General features: G+C 40.8%; 3 protein-coding genes across 5 annotated transcripts in view; 1 reads left to right on the forward strand and 2 right to left on the reverse strand.

The window, feature by feature from the left end:
• Positions 1-13: 13 nt before the first annotated feature.
• Positions 14-3,899, reverse strand: smim29 (small integral membrane protein 29). Its single transcript, XM_079359701.1, has 5 exons — positions 3,800-3,899; positions 3,082-3,373; positions 2,931-2,956; positions 2,728-2,833; positions 14-1,548 (listed from the first exon to the last, which is right to left on the reverse strand). The coding sequence occupies exons 2-5, from the start codon at positions 3,187-3,189 to the stop codon at positions 1,480-1,482; spliced, it is 309 nt and encodes a 102-aa protein (XP_079215827.1). The 5' UTR covers positions 3,190-3,373; positions 3,800-3,899; the 3' UTR covers positions 14-1,479.
• Positions 3,345-8,701, reverse strand: LOC306834254 (homeodomain-interacting protein kinase 2-like; the record flags this gene model as incomplete). Its single annotated transcript, XM_079360088.1, has 11 exons — positions 8,563-8,701; positions 7,604-7,770; positions 7,316-7,507; positions 7,046-7,227; positions 6,558-6,681; positions 6,151-6,273; positions 5,957-6,043; positions 5,610-5,776; positions 5,454-5,507; positions 5,095-5,201; positions 3,345-3,373 (listed from the first exon to the last, which is right to left on the reverse strand). Exons 1-11 carry the CDS (start codon positions 8,585-8,587, stop codon positions 3,345-3,347), a joined length of 1,257 nt encoding a protein of 418 aa, XP_079216214.1. The 5' UTR covers positions 8,588-8,701.
• Positions 4,092-15,784, forward strand: part of pacsin1a (protein kinase C and casein kinase substrate in neurons 1a) — a 40,903-nt gene continuing 29,210 nt past the window's right edge. Inside the window, exons 1-2 of one of the 3 annotated variants that reach the window (XM_079359683.1) lie at positions 4,092-4,176; positions 11,360-11,573. The gene's annotated coding sequence lies outside the window, so the exon portion shown is untranslated. Of the gene's footprint in view, positions 4,177-11,359; positions 11,574-12,436; positions 12,533-15,784 lie in introns of those variants that run through there. The other 2 variants (XM_079359685.1, XM_079359684.1) reach the window with 2 other exon arrangements.

The raw sequence follows: 15,784 nt of genomic DNA on the forward strand, positions 1-15,784 counted from the left end.
CATACAGGATATGATATTCATTGAGATTTTCTTTATGCTGAAAACATTACACACAGTCAAAGTTCCGTTACTTTATTTACACATACAGTGTATATATCAGCCGTTTCATTCTCAAAGCAGAAAGCTAACAGAGCAGAAACAGTGCTGCCTACCACGTTTTCATCAGAAGTTCTTTGATGTTTTTCTAAATGCAACCTGAAAAGCCCATGAGAAGTATACCAGTGTTTATCCAGTGCAAATCAATGTCAAATGATTGGATTCTTGAACAGTTTCATTTGCGACAAACTTCATGTTTGAAGAGAAGTAGAGTGTGTAGAAAATGAGTATGAGGAAAAATATTTTCATGTACCGAGCAGATGACTTTGAAAAAGCTCAATCTGAAGTCAAGCCTGACCGCAGAGTGGGAATTATCGTTCCGATAAATTCATATTCATAATCAATGTTCCTATATAAGAACTGCATTGAGTTTACATTCACCATAGCAAGGCAAACTAAGGTTTACAAAGGTTACAATTCATGAAGAAACTAAAAAAAAGCAACATTTCCTGAGTGCTTGATACAGTCAGACCTATGGCATTCATCTCCGGTTGGAAGTAAATCTGCTGGTGCCATGCCTTGAAGACAGGACATTTTTAGGGCACTAGTCACATCCCATTCTTAGGATGAGAGGAGGTTGGTGTTATTTACTTCCATATCATGCTTTTCATGCCATTGATGATTCACAGGATTTGGCAAAACCACAAAGAGACTTGGCGTAGATAGTTAAAATCTGAGTGTAAATTAAAACCAAAAGTTTAATCTTATCATTTGACACAAAAGTGAAACTCCACCCTTACTTGAAGTATTTCCATATTTATCAAAAGGAAACATTGGGGTTTTTTTTTTTTGTCTTATTGCTATCTTTCACATCAATAAATGTGGCTGTTGAACCTCATTTAAGCAGATAACCAAAGTTTGTTTTTAATACCCCGCAAACATATTTAGACACATCTATCCAGACAACATCCAGCCATGAATACACAGCAGGATGACAGTGTTTAAGAAGTGCAGAACAGCCATGCTCTACCCCAATGGGAACACACTCCTTCAGTTTGTTTTGAACAAAGACCCATTGCAACAGGCCTTTTCACAACATTTTGAATGCAAACCCCCAGGAACCTGTATCTGTGTACAGAAAGCCCCCCCCCCCTCTCATTAGTCTTAGCTTCCCACTGTATACCTCAGTACAATGTTTTAATAAATAATATCAAAATAAATACATTAAAGGTACTGCATCCGTTAGGCACACAGATTGCATCTCAACCACACACATTAACAGTCACTCTGTTTGTACACAAAAATGCAATCTGGGGTCAATCTGCTTAAGGCAAATTGTAGCACAGAAAGAAACTGTGTTGTGCATGACTTTCAAGATGAATGATTTCTGTGGCTGCAGGTCGTCTCCTCAGAGAAAATGTTGTACGCCACGGCTTACTACCATCATGCATTGACGTCTTTGGTCAGAAGAGGCCGTCGCTGTTGGTAACTTCTGGCCCAACCTTGAACGACCTGGGGACATGAAACGCCAAGTGTGAGTTTAGGGTAGCTGGTCACCTTTAAAAGGCATAAACTCAGTACAGTATTATGTAGAAAATGGTAAACTGTCGAGACCATGACACAGGATCAGTTCATTGAAATTACACATCAATAGATTTGTTCAGTCCGCAGAAATGTGAAGCTACAAAGACGTTCCACTTTTGTGTTAAAACGTAGAGTTGATGTATTTGAAACTTCGTGTCATAGTCCGCTCTCTCCTCCCGACAGCCTGTCTCTCTTCAGTTGTTCTATCCGATCAAGGCAAAAAGCCCGAATCATGACTTTATATTAATTAACTAATTAACTAACTCAAATCCTCTTGGAGAAATGCAGAGCTTGATATGTTCAAACATTTTACCATTAAACTGGACGGACATTTTTGCCACTGGACAATGACGCCACCTAGTGTTGCTCATGCCTCAGTGTGTTGTTGTTGTTGTTTCGTACTGAAAACCAGCAGTCCGATCATTTAATTCATCATAACAATGACTCTATATTTCACTTAACTGGAGAATTTGGACGAAGACAAGTATCAGATGAGTTTCAGTAGCAGGAAAGACATTTTGGTGACCTTCATATGACATGAATTCATTATTCACGAGATAGAATACATTTATGTGCGTTTTTTTATTTTAATAAATATACCAGGAAATGTTTAAACTTGCAGTTTCAGTGATCGTTCAAACTGAAACAAGCCGCTGACTGTCACTTCGAGGACTGCACATAAAACAAGTAGTGTAACCACTGCACCATATACGCGCTGCTTCTACTCTACTGTACTTCTTAAAGCGACGTTTTTATGTGACAGAGGAAGTGGATGAACAATTGAGGAACAGCTTTACCAGTAAGAGTGATTGGCATAACGCAGCAAAACCACAATGTAAAAAAAACAAAGAACAAAAGCCCAACAACACACAGTGTGAAAACAAGGAAGCAGCCGATTTGTGTTTTAATGAACATGTGCTCGCTGCTGACATGTTTACTCTAACACCTCCCCATGTAGAACGCATATCTCTCCGAAGATAACGGTATGATTCAATCACATTTTAATGATTACTGGATGAGCTTGCCAATTCCACCCGACTCCACGGCGACGACACAAGGACGCCAAACTTCTAGGCTTTAATTAGTTTCATTAAGTGTGCATCATACCCTCGTGTCCTCCTCTCTCCACAATATCTCCTGTTCAGCCTCATTGAGTTCCTCTGAAGGATCGTACGTGTAAACTGGTAACAGCTGATGCCGCAGTCTGTCAATTCTGAGAGACAACATGAAAGGAAAACAAACAGTGAATTAATTCATCATAATTAGAAGTTCACCACCAAGGCATTGTGTCTTAAGATGTAATGTCTCACCTTCGCTTCTTGCGTATATACATGACCTAAAACAGACAAAGTGAAGGGGATTAAGTGTGTGGTTAATGGCTATGGCTGTGTCAGTGCGTACATGTTCAGTGCCTTCTAACTTTGTGAAGGTCGGTGTTATGCAATCCAACCAGCTACTTACCACAGCTGCAGCTATTCCGATGATGGTGATGAGGAAAAATGGCACCAATACATAGCCTGCCACATCCCCATCTGCGATGGCAGGAGGCTGAGTGGTGCTGTTGCTCATTGCATATATTCAGTAAAGGGGGGCTGCATGTGCAGGGCCTTTACAAGCAGCAGGACACCCCCCCGCCCCCCTTCCTATGGTAGACAGTGTGTAGCGGCTCCCCCTGCTTGTTTACGCCTCATCATCCCTGTCGTTCATGTGACTACCACATGGTATCAGTGCCCTGCCTTAATGAGCGTGAAACCTGTAGGAACACGGAAAATAAGAAAGGATCTGTTCTGGGTTTCTTTCAAATAAGCAGTAAAATAGTAAAGTGGAAGAAACACGACATGTTAGTGTTGCTAGTTTGGTTGCAATTCGACGTGATTAACGTCAGTTAGTTGAAAGGTTTAGGTATTTACAGCCGGCCTTTTAAGCAAAAAAAAAATTATGCTGTACACACATTCAGTATTATATTCAGCTCTAACTAAAACCAAAGGTTAAAAGTTTTCAGCCTGCGTAGATAAGCTAGCTTTAGAAATAAAACTGCCGTTATATCCTTAGCTGCGCAGGTCCATGTCGCCGTTGCTGAGGAGATTTTAAAGCAGAACAATGAGCTGACGAGGTTTATTTATTTAAAGCTGAACCAGACTAGTTAATTCATTATCATTTCGTCCCAATTCTCACTTACTGTATGATGTAAAAAGTCGTCTCTTTTAGGGGAAACGTTATGTCACGGTTGGCTGGTCTTCCGGCTATTGCAGTGATGGGTTCACTTCCGATTTGAATCCTTCAAAATAAAACTGACTTGACCCCGCAACACCCGACAACACCGAGATTGTAATATGGGCTTAAAATAATTATTGAAATGAAATGGGCTTTTATGTTACCCTCAAACAATTCTTGTTATCAGGCTTGGGGTACATAAAAACAATGATCTTACACTGCGGTCAAGTGAGCCGTCACTAACAAAACCCCGGTTTGGTTTATGATAATAACGTGAAACCTCATCCTTGAAGAGTTAGCATCACAAAAGAACACCTGCCTGCAAACAGCTCAACTTCACAGGTGAGTTTAGTTTCACATTATGCTGTCACATTGTCACTGTCTAAAGATACACACAACATATTCACAACATATTTATATCGTCCAGACAAGCTGATGATGCATTTTAACAAATTGAATTTTTCTTTGTTGTTGTTTTTCAATTTAAGTCTGAATACATCTCAACAGTAGGCTACTTTTTGTGTTGGTCAAAATAACTTTAAAGGCTTTTAACAAATTAAATTGACAAACCAAAGCACTAAACCTTTCTGTTTAACCATAATTTCAATGGGTTTAACAACAACCCGAGAAGTATATGACGTAACATACTTCTGTGAAGTTAGAAAGATATTCACACATTCGGCTTTCCCGGATCAATAAATCACCAGCGGAACAATGCTTTTACAAGAGACATAACCGAACAAGGTGTCAAAGTCATATCCTCTAAAGTGAGAACAATGGCTTGACTATTACTACATCTTCAAGCTTGTCAGAAATGTTGGCTATCTGTTTTGTCAACTAATTAAATCCAGCATGTCGAAAATAATCTGTCAGTTTTTCTTTTGTATTTCAAAATGTTGACCTACAATAGTTACAAATATTTACCAGCAGCTAGATTGCAGACACAAGTGGGACATTGATGGAAGTTGAGCACTCAAGTTTCAGTTAGTGCAATTGAGACAATGAATTTGAATTGAATTTGCCAGAGTCAGTTTTATTCGAACTCCACGGACTGAATTACTGAGTGTGGATTTTAGGTCAGTTTAAACAGGAGAGTAATGTGTTCCTCAAAGTGGAGAAGAATTGTGGAAGTCCTTTCGTTTTCTTCTCCTTTGGACCAGAGACCTCTGCAGATGTTTAAAGAGACAGTGCTTGAATCATATACATGGAGAGTAGAGGGACATTTCAAATAGGAGAAGTAAAAGTAAATGTTTTTGATACCAGGTGTGCGTAAAGAAGTCGTTCTTTTCTTTGAGATGAACGGCCTGGCTGTGTGGCCTCCGTCTGCTTTGTTCTTGCCAGCGATCTTGTTCTGCACATCCTTGCGACTGCAGAAACGTACAGAATCGTTTTGGTTCAAACAAGATAGAAGGTGGGAAAATATAAACGATCTTTATTGAGGCGAGGACGCATGTCTGTTAAACACCTCCTGTGATCAAATTAAATTTCTATACAGATCACAGACCATTATGACACCTTCAGGGAGCTCTGAGGAACATCTGCAGGACGGTTCATATGCACAAAAGTAAACGACGCCTGCTCACCAATCCATTACCAATACATATCCTCTATATATTTACCTCTTACAAGCCGCCTTCTCTGTTGTGTTTTTAGTGTTGTTGACAGCTTGAGCCCTGTTGGTTTCAGGAGCTGCAGTTACTTCACCACCAAATGATCGTTTTAAACTTCATGAGAGTTCACAGACTGTTTTCTGCTCCTCATATAGACATTCTTACCTGGACTTGTTATTGGGCTTTTTGGAGTTCGTTTTTATGAAAGGGTGAGCCAGGATTTCACTCGGGGTAATCCTTGTCTTGGGATCCATCTGAAGCAATTGTTTCAGTAGCTCAACACATCTACTCCTTTCAGCTGCCTCTTTGCTGTTTTCTTGGTCTTGGGGGGACTATATGGTTAAGAAATGTGTTAAATTGGTGTACAATAAGACAAGCTCCTGGCTTGTGGAAAGTATTTTTTTTTGTGCTTGTTTACATTACACACACACACACACACACACACACACACACACACACACACACACACACACACACACACACACACACACACCATCGACTTGACAACTCACTTCTTTGAGCTCATCCAGAGACAGAAAGGTGTGTTTCCTTAATTCCATCGGCCAAATACCAGTTTCCTTGAAATACTCGTCTGGTTTCTAAAATAAGACGAGATCTACTTGAGGTATCTCTTTGTCAGAGTTCAATTTTTCAAAGTTTAGTCAGCACAATGACCAATAAGAAACTTGCGGTTGTGGTACTATACCTTGAACGTCCAATACTTTAGCACATGGTACTGGTAACGTTTGTGGTAGAACAGCGCCGTGGCCTTCCCATGATTCAGAAGTCTTCGAGGAGGTTCGCCAAGAAGCTCGATTGTGTATCGCAACTAGAGAAAACACAGCATGAAATCATTCACCATTTTCACAAGGCGGCCATTTTTTTTTCTTCTACGTCGTGCTCAGGGTGGAGAGCTGAGACACTTCGTGAATGTAGCACTGCTGTGTTGAAGGAAGCACATTTAGAAACCTAGAGATTTAGACGAATAGAAGACGATTGAAATCAAACAAGCGTTTGATATGAGAAGTCTTCGTCTTGTTAGCACTTTGTTTTGTGTGGTCTAAATCCATTGTTTCAAGAACCATATTCTTACAGTGTAGAACCAATACTGACCATGTCATAGTTATGTTTCGCTGGGAAAGGTGTAAAGCCAAGGAGCATTTTAGCTGTTGTTATGCCCAGAGACCAAATGTCGATGGCCCCAGTAAATATGTTGTCCAGAATCACTTCAGGAGACCTGAATGTGGGAAAGCATCACCACAAAAAAAATGAAGAATCATGTCATATTTGAAAGCAAATGTACAAGCTGGAGCACGACATGAAGAGTGATTGGAATCAGTACAGAGAGGCCAAGCAACAAGCACATGGACCCCTATGTTGAACTCTCTTTAGCTGAACTCTGTTTGACCAGCATTGGCGAAGCTGAACTTGTGCATACATACATTGCACACACATAGTTGTGTATATTGGAAATTGATATTTGGTGAAAGAGAAGCTAAATGTGCGAAGAAGTGAAATAAAAAAAAACAAATAATTCTTAATCAAAGCAAACTTGAACCAATTGCACTTTACAGTAAAAGCAGGTTCCCTGAAGGTCTCACCTGTACCATAAGGGCTGAACACGCTGACCTTGCTTGACTTCGAATTTCTCGAGACATAAGCCAAAATCAATGAGCTTCACCCTGAACGGCTGTTTCTGATGATCCACCATCATGATATTGTGTGGTTTTAAATCTGTATGGATCAGTCCAACACTTTTGAGGGCTTTTAATGCTGTGGCGACCTGCAGGTGAAATCAGTCACAATAACATGAAGGGTGTGATTCCTGACAGAGCTCGCATTCTGCTCTCTATGGGATGGTTTACTCTTACGTCTTTGATGATGGTCTTTATGCCACTTAAAGGGAAAGGTTTGTTGCCTGTCTGGCACATGTAGTCATCGAGACTTAAATCCAGCATTTCAAACACCATGAAGGAGCGGTCGATCCTGTAGAAGGTTTCATGGCATCTGACAATGTTGGACCTGTCGGGGTCCAAACAGCGGAGCTTTTCCAGGATGTACACCTGAGGAACAATGAGTGTGGAACAGTTTCTGATGATGACCAGAGGATGAATTTAAGGAAATTGTATCATTGAATTGTGATCACAAGTGTCGCTCACCTCCCTGACTTTGCTGTGATTTGAATTGCTTTTCTTTAAGACCTTCACAGCCACAGTCTCTTTAGTGTCACATTTGACACATTTGATCACGTGTCCAAAGCAGCCCTCTCCAAGAACCTTCACCATCTTATAGTTGTTTATCATTCTCTTTGCTAAGAGCTGGTTTACTTTGGAAATGACATTTTTGAGAAAGAGTGAATATGATATCGCCACCAGCTGAAAATCAGTAAACCGTTTCACATTTTTACAACTTACAGAATGGATTCGCTTCAAATTCAGTGAAACATAGTCGAATGAGCAAGATAGAATTTACAGATGTTTGGCAGATAATTAAAACTGTTAGTAAAGCTTAATCCTGATAGATGGAAAATTCCATGTGAGACCCTCTTTAGGGGTCTTTTTTTATTTTCTTTTTTTTTTTTAAATTTTATTCCAATATGTAGTATTCATACATAGCATCATACTTAACCACACAGCCTACACTTTCTAAATAAAACATCCATCCAAGTTAGCGTGAATGTTTTCCTCCCCTTGAAGCATGTTGTAAGTGTATTTGAAGGTGCGGTCCAAATCCTCCTGCTTCCGTTTCTTTCTGTGTTTGTGCAGGTTAAAAAAATCCAATTAATCCCTTCCAACAAAAATCTTCTTACAGTTAATACCTTGTTAAAATTGCACAGCTAAATATTCCCAGCGTATATATGATTTTCATGTATAGATGTAGCTCTTGTCGATTCTGACCAGAAAAAAAATCAAATCAATTATAGAGACGGTTACAAGCAGTCACCCGCTGTTCCTTCTCCTCTAACCTTTAGCTAATTGAAAACCTCCCGTCAAATATACATTATGACACTATGGTGATGTATTTCACTGAGTTTCCACTCCTTACCTCCACTTGTTGGAAGTGTAAGTTTTACTGAAACATTGCTGTGGTGCAACAGAGTAAACAAACAATGGTTAACCTCTTTCAGCTCCAGAAGCTCTCATGTTCCTCAGCTGTTATGTTCCTTCAAACTTTTTTTTTTGTTGTTAATTCAGTTTTGTCCGTCAGTTGTGCTTCGAGCTTGTTCTCTGTCTGGTAGTTGAGAGCAGAAAGACGGGTGTTGTGACGTCATGGTGTGCTTCATTATGATGTCATGGTTCTGTTCCAGAACTCTTCGTATTCCAAACAACACACACGATGCAATCACCAAAATCTCTTTCAAAACAGTGTTTTCATTATACTGTACGTTAAATGTATTTCACATTTAGGACTTAGTATTCACACAGAAGAGTTTACTTTGGTACACCTTTAATAAAGAATGTGCTATTGTGTTTGGCTTTATTCAGGTTGACAACAGTATTTGAGCAATTTTTGGTTATTGAAAAAGAAAACAAATGATCAAGTTTTGTATTTTTTGGCTCCATTTGTGCTCTTCATTCCACTCAGATAAGTCCTTTTTACTAATCTGAAGGCACAATAAAAAAAATAAAAAATCAGTATGAAAAGCAATCAAGACACTTTGAACTAACTCAGTCAATTCAGACTTATTGCGTTCTCACTGACTATCAGTGTTTACTGGTTTAAAAGCAGAATTCATAAAATGTACAGAAAGTTTGAAACACAATCAAGAAATCATTACTGAGGCCGGTGGTTATATCACACGTCCCATGTACAGAAGCAGCAGTCCTGATCACGGTCGCTGTGGGTTCGAGTCCAACCTTCCTGCTGTCCTGAAGGCAAATAAAAAGCTCCTAAAATAAATGTGAGTTTTGTTTTTGTTGTATATAACCAGAAGAGTTCCACACAAAACGAACAAACTACTAACTCGGTCAAAACAAAACCTTTAATAGTTACATGAAGCAACATACGAGGGAGCAATGTCGGTTAATTTTTACAACATTGTTTGACAGAAGAAGCTCCAAACTCATTTCAGTGTCATGCACTTGTTTGTATCATTCATGTAAAAACAAAATGTATGTGTGGACATGTATAATCTGTTATAGAGACAATGATCAGCTCACGTTTTTGCTTATGTTGAAACATTTTCTGTGTTTTTGCACTGACGCACTGTGGCCACTAGATGTCACTGATCACCTTGCGTTTAGTAGAAGAGGAGAGTCATGGTAAAAAATGATCATTTCACATGTCCGTGTAACTGTTAGATAATCAGTAAGCTTATAGTTGGTGTGCTTTAATGTAAACTTACAGTGCTATCTGTGCAAGCATGAAAACCTCAAAGAAAAAACATAGGCCTTACATAGTGTGTCCCAAAACGACCAGGCTGCTTCCTGAGGATGATTTATTTTTGATATTGGAAATTCAAAGAGAATTTAATAAGCACAGAACAAATCAGCAAGTATAATCACTTGTAGGGAGACTACAGTGTAGTAGGGAGAGGAGGAGGCTTTAAGGGTGCAGTGATTTATTAAGGAGAATGAAGAAGGGGAGAAGAAAAGGCCTCCTCTGGTTTGATGTTGGAAGTCTCCTTCTGTGCATGTTATGAAATAGTCATGATGTGATTATTCGGTGTGCTGTGCAGGTTTAGTCATAGAAGCAGAGTCAGAGTGGATAAGTGAAATGGTCACGTGTGTGTTTGTGACTGTAAAACAAAGCTTGATGCACAGCAGCGGTCACAACACGTTTTGATTACTGTTCTCGTTTCACCATCAGTGAGTTATTCCTTCTCTGAATCCGACCAAAGCAAACATCCATTTGCTCCTCCAGCGACCTCGTCTCCTCACAACAAACACCTCCTCTCTTCGTCACCCTCTCGTTGGGAAAAGGTTTAGATGCTGAGTGGCTCTGGCAGGGCGCTTAGCGCCACAGAGAGCTGAAAGCTAAACAACGCTGCAGAAACAAGAATGTTCTCTCCCCTGATTTAACAGAGACGTTCACTGATATCTAACTTCAGTGTCTTTACATGTAGAAAACCATATCACGATACCTCTGGCAGACTGAGTTCAAAAGGCTTTGCACCAGCAAGAGTTAAAAAGCAAATGCGTTATGGCTCATTGTTTGACCTTTAAAACAGAGTGCACTAAAATAAAGGAAAGGAAACACTCAAACACTGAGTTTCAAACAACCAATCATTTCTTTAGTTGGGCTTAATTGATGGAAAACATAGTTCACAATAGATCACAACATAGTAGTTTAGATTCATTCATGGTGGTCTTGTAGCATTTTCAGAACTTCTGTAATATTGCTGTGTTATGTAATTGTTTCTGCGGTTAAAAAAATGGATTCATTCTGTAAACAAGCAAGGAAACAAAACCTTCCCTGCACACCTGAAACACTGGATGGAGAACCAGTAAGCCTGTTCAGCAGCCGAAGGACAAAAACACTCATCTCCCTCCTCCCCTGCGGTGTAGTGCAATGTGGGCGTGATTGACAAGCACCAGCGGTGACGCCCCCTTTTGCCATCCTCTCTTCTTATTTGTTGGAAAGTGGAAGTCACATTTGGGGCTCTCCCCCCCCCCCATTATAAATCACCAACGTTTTAAACGCATTGCTTGTAATATTATTAGAAAAAAACTAATTACAAATTTTATAATATTTTAATGTTTTTTTTTTTTTAAATGGATTCAAATATTGTGCATAAAACAGTCAAAGGATTGTGAAACCTTAATAAAACGACTCAGTCACACCTGCAGGCACAAATATGTTGGACGCATCGTCCTTATAAAGATTTAGCACAAAGTGTTGTGAGGTCAATTTAACAAGTCATGCTTCCTCATCTCACTTGTTTCCTGCAGCCCATTTCTGTCGTTCATTGAAAGGAAATCGCTGGGCCATCCCCCTCCTGGACGCGCGCGCCTGTGCCGTGGAGCTCCCCCTCGCTGCGTGCATCGTGATCGTGTGGATGCAGAGTCTCGCGGAGAACGCAGGGTCACCTTCTGTCATTGCAAAGGGGGAAATACTGAAGAATTCGCAGCAGAGGCTGTTTGGTATTAGTGCACCTGAGCAGCAGCAGCAGTAGCAGCAGTGTATCTGGTAAGTCAGTGTGTGTTTGTGTGCGTCTGCTCTCTGTGGATGAAGCCACATTGCTGCACTGTAGGAAGAAGAAGCTGAGCATCCTCTCAGCTAAAGGCGACGCGGGGATAAAGCGATATCGAATCATTTCCCATCGTTTGGATTACGTCCAATTTCTCTGCAGCCAGAAAAAAACAAGTACTGCAGATTTGTCCGCAATGCTTGAAATGTTGCAGGTTTCAATTATGCATGCGTCATTTTATATGCTGTCTCGCTGTTTGCATTTACGCCAAGGCTGAATCTTGCATCATATTGGATTACTATCACAGGCTGTGCTCGCCATATAGAGGCTGTTTTCTTGGCACATTTGATTTGGTTTTGCACAGTCAACCCTAATGTTCTCACGTCCTGTTGAAATGACAGCTTGATGCAGTGTGTTGATTCTTACTATGCAACAGCCTCCGATTGCCCTTCGGATTGTAAGGATCTCTACATTTGACCCGAGTCTCTGTGTTTCGGTGCAATATGGTGGATTATTCTACTCTGAACTAGGCACATACATTGTCAGTACGGTATCAACGAGTGTTGCCATGTTAAGTGCACTGTAGTAAATGGAGACGGTGGTCAAGACTGGGGAAGGATTGCCATTTTATGTTCCTTAACATGAGCCACTCAGGTAAACAAGAGCTGGGATGTGAACTTCAGCCTTCAATATATGTCATAATAATCTCGATTAAATCTATTTGTTGGGTTTCACCTGTGCATAGACGGTATAGTTGGGTAGTGGATAGTTGTTAGGGGTCATTTTTTTGTTGGATTTCTTGGTGAAATGGACGCGAATGTTAATGATATAGCTCTGACGTTATGTAATTGGTTGTCAGAGCGCAGCGAGGAGCCATCTCTAGCGTCATTGTTTTCCTCTCTGACAAACCAGCAGCAGCACAGAGGAGGAGCATCCTGCTTTAGCCGTGGGATTATAGGTGCATGTTCTCATGTAATCATTCATCACATCTATTTCCGAGTTAACGCGTATCTGAGTCTCAAGAACCTGAGAGGTTGTTTTTTGTGTGTGTGTGTGTGTGCGCGTGCCGCGTTTCACCCAGCCAGGCTCTGTATTCACAGAGAGTGTAAACGGGCTCGACTGCTGCCTTTTTCGTCAAAAGCCTGCAGCTTTTCTTGGCAATGATGACGTCGCGCTTGACAGGCAGGTCGCTCGTGCCCGCCTCAGCATGTTGGTGTGGAGCTGTCCGCGGTGCTGAACTCACTGTTTGCCGGAGCGCGTGTCTGTCAGCAGTCAAGGTGCCCCCAAGAGAGCTGACACGAAGCTGCAGAGAGGAGATGATGATATTGTGTGTGTGTGTGTGTGTGTGTGTGTGTGGGGGGGGGGGGTTCAAGAGTGCTGGCTATTTATTAAAAGACTCTCCACACACTTCAGGAAGGATGTCTATCTTATTGGTGTGGTATTGAAGAGAAAAACACCTCTAAAATATCTGACCTTTATGTCCTTAATTTATTTGCTCAAGGAAAAAAACAAACTGAAAAGTGTCCAAATAACAACCAGTAACATAATATTTGGTGCTCATTGAATGTTCTTTGATCAGAGACTCTCGGGTGTTAGTCCAACTTTTGCCATATAAGTCATTTGGATACATCAGATATAGCTACTAAGTAGGCATGTTTATTTGTTGGAGATACAAGACGTTTTGCTTGCTTTATTCTTTTTTTTTTATTATGAAAAAACATGTCAGTTGCTCTGAATGACGACACGTGTGGAGTAAGTTGGTAGTACAGACTGTCGGGTAGTTCCTTTTCAGTGTGAGCTTTCATTTGAGTCTTTGTGTGCTATCCGCTGGTTCTGTGTCCTTGAGAGGAGCAATGCTATCAATTAAGTCAAAGACTACTCTGCCTCTCCATTTAAAGGCAGTGTCTGTGTAACTTCCTGTGGTACTCCCAGTGTGTCTGTGGTGATGTTCCTCTCTCCACGCTTCAGTCGGTTTGTTTTCGATCACGGCGAAGCGGCATCTGCCTGCTGAGGAATTTAATTTGCACTCGGGCAACCACTGGCTTGATCTGTGGTTATCTTTAACCATAAATTAAAAAAAAAAAACAGAAGTGATGAGATGAATTTACCACAGGGAGGGTAAGCTGGGATTGTTTGACCAAGAGGTGAAAGAAAAGAATAGTTTTAGGCAGTTTGGCTAAATGGGCTTGGGTCGTTTTTAATCCTCTTCAATTTGGTTCCATTTTGGCCCATGTGAATATTTACTGACAAAGGATTAACAACTGTGTGGGATTTGTTCGATGCAGTGCAATACATGCTTCTTTTTTTTCTTGTTTCTTTCTTTATACTTCTGTTGAAACGTGAGACATCTAAAAGAGGCGGTAGCCTGATTCTGTCAAATGTTGCAGGCACAGAAGAAGCCAGAGAAAACTGTGATTTATTTTCCTGGGAACAAAAACATTCTTTTTATTTCTCATTGCTGGTGTTATGTTTTGTATAAAGAGGATACTGATATCTACAAATCAGAGTACTTCTCTCTTCTTCTTCTTGTTTTTATGTTGTTGTTTTTTTTCCAGATGCACCAAGACAAGAAGAGGGCTAGTAGAAAAAACACTTCAAATCCCTTTTCGGCTGCAAACTTTCCCCTTGTGTCACCCAGTTAGCTCTGATCTGTTCTTCTCTCAGTACATCTCCCATGAAGGAACGCTGTGTTTACCCCTGACCTTCATCTCTGTTGTGTTACATTGTCAGTTTTGGGTGTTTGATGACAGTCCTGACACGCCACACCTGGAAAAGAGGGGACAACGTGTGAAACAGCGGGCATGTTGTTTTTTTTTTTGGGTAGCCTCTTTAATGTGTGTAGATGAAAGGGTTAAAGGCTGCTGCTCCTTCGGTAGAAGGTAGAGATAGTGGTGTCTGACAAGGTGTGAAAAAAAAAAAGGAGGCAATGTAAGAACAGAGAGTCTGAAGGGCAGCCGGAGTGTCTCATTTCTCTGTGTGCGGAGGCGAAATCACACACACACACACACACACACACACACACACACACACACGCAGGGGGAAGACTCAATCCTCGGAGGAAGATTTATGACGTTAAAAAAAAGCTCAACAGCATCGACTAGATTTTGGACGGCACAGAAAGAATCTCATTTTTGGTGTGAATGTTATCATGCGTATTCAGAGGGAACGATTGAAATACGACACACGTCATATTTGATGCAGGTTTATTCGCATCAGGGCAGTGACAGGACATCACTTCCTGTTTTCTACTCATGTGACACTGTTTCTTCTTCTTCTTCTTCTTCTTCTTCTTCTTCCATGAACAGAGCGAATCATGTCTGTGTTACCTGCTCTGAATCATCATCACGTAGCTCCCAGCTCGACCTGAGGCCAACCCCTGAATGTGTATGATGTTTTGGGTCTATCCAAAATGGAGTCCAAGCACTCCAAATGGTGTTAATGGTCAAATATAAGGAAGAGCTGTTTTATGTGTTTTTGGGGGTTGTTTGTTGGATGTCCCTGTGAACATTGCAGCGTCAGGTCATCACTTTGGACACTAGAGGGGGTGTTCCTCATGGGCATGCTCAGAGACAGATGACGTAGTGTTTTATTGGCACATCTCACTGTGGTACGTCACGGTACAGGAATGTAAATTCTTCATGAAAAAACTACAGTCAGAATTCAGCAATTGATGAATACTGTGGTCCGAAAAGTTGGAGAAAAATATCAGAATCATCCATTTGAGTGACTCAGGTGTGTTGTTGTTGTTGTTGTTGTTGTTGTTGTTGTTGTTGTTTTTCCGCCCACTCTCTTAGCCCAAAGATATTTTGGTTTCACGCATGATGAAGAAAATGTGCAACTATTTATGTTGAAGAAGCTGGAATCAACTTTTTTTTTTAAACGTTTTGCTTCGGAGAAGTATCCAAATAATCGTTTATCTGTTGTTGTTGATTCCTTGGTTTCTTCATCAAGCGTTGACACTCATCAGATATTGATGCTGGGATTCCGACATTCTGATACTACCGGTCGCTGCTGCCATCAGAATTAAAAGCATCGGTGACACAAAGTGACCATGACTCAGCATTTGCCCACGTCTCGGCTTCCTCCATCCGATGGGTGGGCTGATTCAACGCGTTGTGTTACCTGAACGGCTCGTCCTGTTTGTAATGAGCAGGAGAAACCAGGGCACGCTCAGTGATGAGAGATCAGGTTCAGTCTGAATGAAGAAAGA

The sequence above is a fragment of the Symphodus melops genome, assembly GCF_947650265.1.
Source record: "Symphodus melops genome assembly, chromosome: 13".
In the NCBI taxonomy this organism is placed as follows: Eukaryota; Metazoa; Chordata; class Actinopteri; order Labriformes; family Labridae; genus Symphodus; species Symphodus melops.

What these genes read in the sequence shown, in the direction of transcription:
- smim29 (XM_079359701.1), bottom strand. Translation starts at nt 3,189, where the DNA reads ATGAGCAACAGCACCACTCAGCCTCCTGCCATCGCAGATGGGGATGTG. An exon ending in TCGGAATAGCTGCAGCTGTG is followed by an intron (nt 2,957 to 3,081) that starts GTAAGTAGCTGG and finishes TGTCTGTTTTAG; the next exon opens with GTCATGTATATACGCAAGAA. An exon ending in TATATACGCAAGAAGCGAAG is followed by an intron (nt 2,834 to 2,930) that starts GTGAGACATTAC and finishes GTTGTCTCTCAG; the next exon opens with AATTGACAGACTGCGGCATC.